The 5,340-nt window shown below is 34.2% G+C and overlaps 1 protein-coding gene across 1 annotated transcript; it reads left to right on the forward strand.

Annotated features, from left to right (window-relative positions):
* Positions 1 to 20: 20 nt before the first annotated feature.
* On the forward strand, positions 21 to 3,594 carry LOC105120110 (uncharacterized). Its single transcript, XM_011018295.1, has 12 exons — positions 21 to 306; positions 393 to 552; positions 1,166 to 1,366; positions 1,466 to 1,527; positions 1,615 to 1,663; positions 1,777 to 1,832; positions 1,919 to 2,005; positions 2,085 to 2,135; positions 2,257 to 2,496; positions 2,716 to 2,809; positions 2,938 to 3,078; positions 3,193 to 3,594. The coding sequence occupies exons 1-12, from the start codon at positions 148 to 150 to the stop codon at positions 3,273 to 3,275; spliced, it is 1,383 nt and encodes a 460-aa protein (XP_011016597.1). The 5' UTR covers positions 21 to 147; the 3' UTR covers positions 3,276 to 3,594.
* Positions 3,595 to 5,340: the final 1,746 nt, after the last annotated feature.

Here is a 5,340-nt window from a genome sequence, read left to right on the forward strand (position 1 = left end):
AATGACGAGATTCTCGTCATCTCCTCTTAATGATTGTTCAGACCACACTCTCTCTCTATCTCTCTCTCTCTCTCTCTCTCTGACGTTTATGTGTCCAAGTTCTATAAATCATTCCTTTCTCCTCTCCTCTCCTGTATATCCACATATATGGCCACTAGAGGATTGGTGCTTTATCTGTTATCAGGTTTCTCTGTGGCCATCCTTTCTGTGTTCTTCCTCTCCCATCCAAATGAGAAAGCCTCACCGAATCCTAATTCTGATATCTTCGCCTCCCCCTACCTATCCACCACAGACAAAGTTTGGCCTGTGAGTCTCTCTGAGTTAATTGTATTGAATCTTGATGCCATAGGCGTGTTTGGTTTTGTTTTCTTAATTGATATTCTCTTGTGCAGAAATTAGAGTTCAGTTGGAGAACAGTGCTGGCCACAGTGATAGGACTTCTAGGATCGGCGTGCGGTACGGTTGGTGGAGTTGGAGGGGGTGGCATTTTCGTTCCCATGCTTACTTTGATTGTTGGATTTGATACCAAGTCTGCTGCTGCTCTTTCTAAATGTATGTACATACTTCCTCAATTCACATGCTTCATATATATGTATACTTCTTCTTCTTCTTCTTCTTACATCTTCAATTTTATTTTATTTTATAATAAAAAAATTGATTTTCATTCTTCTTTTGTGTTGTTTATGTGTGTGTATGGCAATAGCATCTATATGAATGGCTTTCTCTAATATATGATAGAGTAATGTGTGTTAACAGTATTAAATTAAGAAATTCGCCTTTAATTTGACAGGTGAAAAGGAGATCTCTAAAGTTTAAGAGTGATTTTTTTTTTTTTCTTGTAGTATAAAATTTGACGTCGACCCTCTATCACTATGGTAGTATTAGTTGCGGCTACTTTAAAAGCTTTTTTTTTTAATTTGTAAATATATTAAAATAATTTTTATTTATTTTCTTAAAAGCATAAAAAAATAAAAAATAAAAAATAAAAATCATACTTTTTAAAAAATACGGCCACGACGCAATATCAAAGTGAGCTAATGCTCTATGAGAAATGAATTGACATAGAAAGTGTCGCTCTATGTGGGAAAAGATGAAGTAGCTTTTGAGTTCCTTTTTGTCTTTAATCTTATGTTAAAAAAAAAAATGGTTTGTGGAATTGGTGCAGGTATGATCATGGGGGCATCAGCATCATCTGTTTGGTACAATCTAAGACTGCCCCACCCAACAAGAGAAGTGCCCATCATAGACTATGACTTGGCTCTCCTCTTCCAGCCCATGCTTTTGCTTGGCATCACCCTTGGTGTTTCCTTGAGTGTTGTTTTTCCTTACTGGTTAATTACTGTCCTCATTATCATACTCTTCATAGGTATACTCTTGTGACCTTTTTCTCACAATCTCATTGTTTCTATGCATGTTGATACTGATTTCTCTTTCATTGTTTTGATTCATTTCTTTTTATGGCCAGGGACCTCTTCTAGGTCTTTCTTCAAGGGAATTGAAATGTGGAAGGAAGAGACAATTTTGAAGGTACAATTTACAGAGTTTCTTTTATCAAGATGTGTAGTTCGAGGCATTTCCTTTATTGTTATCAAGTGATGTTCAGAATTTTTGCAGAAAGAAATGGCCAAGCGACAAGAAACTATAGTTAACTCCCGCGGTGAACGTAAGACTAACACAGATTCACTTTTTTATCTGCCCAGAAATTTTGCAAATCATTACATTCTGCTGCCTGTTGAGTTTTGAACATTGATTTCTTGTGATTTATTTGTCATGCAGTTCTGATTGATACAGAGTATGAGCCACTGATCCCTAGAGAAGAGAAATCAAAAATGGTAAACAAATTCCACCTTCATATAATCTTGTGCAATGACCACCCTCTAACTTAACAGTCTCTGAATCCACTGTCTTAATCTTGTAGCAAATATTGTGCTTCAACCTGAAATGGAAAAGGCTTTTGATTCTGTTCCTTGTTTGGACTTCTTTCCTCCTCCTTCAAGTTATCAAGGCAAGCCTACTCTCCCCCTCTCTCTGTCCCGAATATTTTCATATATTTTCATGTTCTTATATTGTCATTGATTTTGCAGAATGATGTAGCTGTTTGCAGTACATGGTACTGGGTCCTCTTCTGCCTACAGGTATTCATAACAAGCAACAATATTGCTCTTTACATGTATTCTTGTCGCTCCTTTTCTCTCATCGATCATTGGTAGCTTTTACTCGTGATGGTCCTAATGGGTGCGTTCTGTTCTCCTGTAGTTTCCTGTAGCATTGGTGGTATTCGTATATGAAGCAATCAAATTATACAGAGAAAACAAGAAGAGGATTAGCTCAGGAAACACAGAAACAATTTGTGATGCTTCTATTGAATGGACTCCCATGCACATTTTATTCTGCGCACTCTGTGGCATCATAGGAGGCACCGTTGGGGGTCTTCTTGGATCAGGCGGTGGATTCGTTCTGGGACCTCTGCTCCTCGAGATCGGTGTCAACCCCCATGTATGATGATTTTTTCTTCTCTTTTTTTAATATCTATTACTTGTTAGTTTTAACAAGCAGCCATGCATGATCTCTCTTTCAAGTTGCCCACGCAAACAAGAATTCTTGAGCTTCATATGCTCTTCATACTCTCTTTCAAGTTGCTTTCTGCAAATGACCATGCTTCTTTGTTAAGAAATTTGAGCACTGAAGGAATAATCCCGTTGTTGCATTTAACAGGTTGCCAGTGCAACAAGTACATTCGTTATGATGTTCTCATCATCCATGTCTGTGGTGGAGTTTTATCTCCTTAAGAGGTTCCCAATACCTTTCGGTACGCAGCCATCATTCTTAATCTCTCCTCCTCCAACTTTATCAGATAACAATTTAGTGCGCAGACTCTGTTCTGTGCTCCATCTACTGATTTATTATTTCATATCTATGTATGATTTGTTGTTGCAGCATTGTATCTCATGGGAGTGTCTGTTTTGGCTGGCTTCTGGGGACAGTTTTTTGTAAGAAAACTCGTTAAAATTCTAGGAAGAGCTTCGCTCATTGTATTCATCCTCTCTGGTGTCATCTTCGCTAGTGCTCTCACAATGGGTAAGAACCACAATGAACTCCTGTTTCTATACCATCGTTTTTACGAGTCGCCTTGACTACAAGGCTAATAATTCATCAGCAACATTGCAATTAACTTGATGAAATCTTTCGCAGGAGGTGTTGGTATTGACAAGAGCATAACAATGATTCGCAATCATGAGTTTATGGGATTCTTGGAGTATTGCAGCAGTCAATGATCGTTGGCAATGCTAGCATGCATTGAGTGCTAGAAATGCATTTAGAATATTGGTCGGGAAAATAAAACGTGGGGGATTGTCGGTCAACACCTAGTTGACCGATCGATCGGTCCATTTGAGAAATAAAAGTGTCCTTAAATTTGTTGACTTCTAGCTGGGATTTGAGTGTTAGCTACTGGCTAACACCACCATATCCCATTGCTGGTGTCCAATCATGTGTTTTTTCAGGGTTAGCTAGGGCTAACTCATGCTTTCAGTAATTGTCAATGCCATTGTATTGTTACAATTAAAGTCCTTTATTTATTTTATTTATTTGTCATTTCCTTTCAACTTGTCGGGATTTAACAAATGGGGGTTTATTCCTTTTTAACTCTATTATAGAGACGGATTAATTGATACATTGGGTTCAATTCCTAGACAGGAATGCAGTATTGGTAAAGTTAAGCTAGCTTATACTCTTGTTTCCATGATCTTCATAGATTAAAAATGGTGCACGAAGGGGCTCTTTTCAACAATTTTTAATGAATTGGAGATATTATATATTACAGGTAAGATTATTTTTTTTAATGAATGACTTGATATGTTTAAAGATAAATTGAATAATTAATAAAAATATAATTTGATTTATAAAAAATTAAGATAACATCTTCAAAAAAAATATTACAATGATAATATATTAAATTGATTCAACTTGTCAAATTCATGACTCGGATACTGTGATAACGCTATTGAAAACAAATTATAAAGCTCAATTTTCAATAATCTCATTATTGAAGGCTAAAATTAAAAAAAAATATATGTAAATAGGACACAATAAAATGATCAAAGTATATTTAGTTTAACCCGCAAAACACGTGACCTGAGTCATAAAATCGAAATAATTTCATAGAAAGCAAACCTAAATAAATCATGAATTCTAAATCATAATCAACTCCTTGCTAGATGATAAAATTAAAAAAATATTAACTAAAAAGATTTAAAAAAAACTTGATTCAATTGGGTTAATTGTCAAATCCGTGACCTTTAATAAAACGAGATAACTTCATAAAAAATGATTCAAAATAAATTACGAAGTTTAATTCTGAATCAATCCACTATTAAATAAAAAATTAAAAAATAAAATTAATTAACTTTACTTATTAAATTTATGATACGAGAATAATGTATAAAGTAAATTATAATAAATTATAAAGTTTAAATAAATTAAATATTAAAAATAAAATTAAAATAAATATTCTTCCATAGGTTGTGGAAAGTAAAAGGTAGACCGGAATTAGTTGAGTCTATGCTTAATATAATATAATAATTAAAGACGACATGAGTTCGTGAAGATAGAGGCACGTGGCTACAGTACAACCTGGCAATAATTGCATCCAGCCAAAGCTGACCGGCGAGGAAAATATATCAAAATTTTCATGTCAGGCCTGAAAAAGCTTGGCCAATCGTCGCAGTTTGCATGTTGCCGTGTTGGAGATCAAAGAGAGAGAGGACAATAAAACGGTGGCTGTATGTAATAGAAAACGACATCATGAGAGATGCCATCCACGTGATACATGTGAAGCCATGTGATTTCCTTCTCTTGTTTCATGTTATTACTGAATGAATCTGATAACCCTTGCTTTTCTAACATTATTTTTTTTCAGCAACATATATATATATATATATGCAGTGTATTTTTAAAAAAACATTATTCATTTTCAGCATAATTTTTAGTCAATTATCTAGAAGTACATAAAAATCAATTTAAAAAATAAATTATAATCCAAAAACAACAGAAGAAATCGCACTGAAAACTAAGAGGATGGACCAAGGAACTTTTCTGTCCAATGCATTCATCTATTCTGCCTAAGTTTGTGGTGCAGCCATTTTGTACATATTCATTTTCTTAATAATATTAATTTTGGTGTTCGAGTTCTTTAAAAATGTTATTTAAGTTTCTATACTTTGACTTTCTTATTTGATTAATTTTCTTTATTTAAAAAATATATTGATTAATTATATATGTTTCCAAAATAGGAGTGTTTTTAAGAACATTATATAAACCACCACGACCAACATTATAGAT

The sequence above is a fragment of the Populus euphratica genome, unplaced genomic scaffold (genome assembly GCF_000495115.2).
Source record: "Populus euphratica unplaced genomic scaffold, PopEup_1.0 scaffold4854.1, whole genome shotgun sequence".
Classification (NCBI taxonomy): Eukaryota; Viridiplantae; Streptophyta; class Magnoliopsida; order Malpighiales; family Salicaceae; genus Populus; species Populus euphratica.

What these genes read in the sequence shown, in the direction of transcription:
- LOC105120110 (XM_011018295.1), top strand. Translation starts at nt 148, where the DNA reads ATGGCCACTAGAGGATTGGTGCTTTATCTGTTATCAGGTTTCTCTGTG. An exon ending in AGGAAGAGACAATTTTGAAG is followed by an intron (nt 1,528 to 1,614) that starts GTACAATTTACA and finishes GAATTTTTGCAG; the next exon opens with AAAGAAATGGCCAAGCGACA. An exon ending in GAGAAGAGAAATCAAAAATG is followed by an intron (nt 1,833 to 1,918) that starts GTAAACAAATTC and finishes TTAATCTTGTAG; the next exon opens with CAAATATTGTGCTTCAACCT.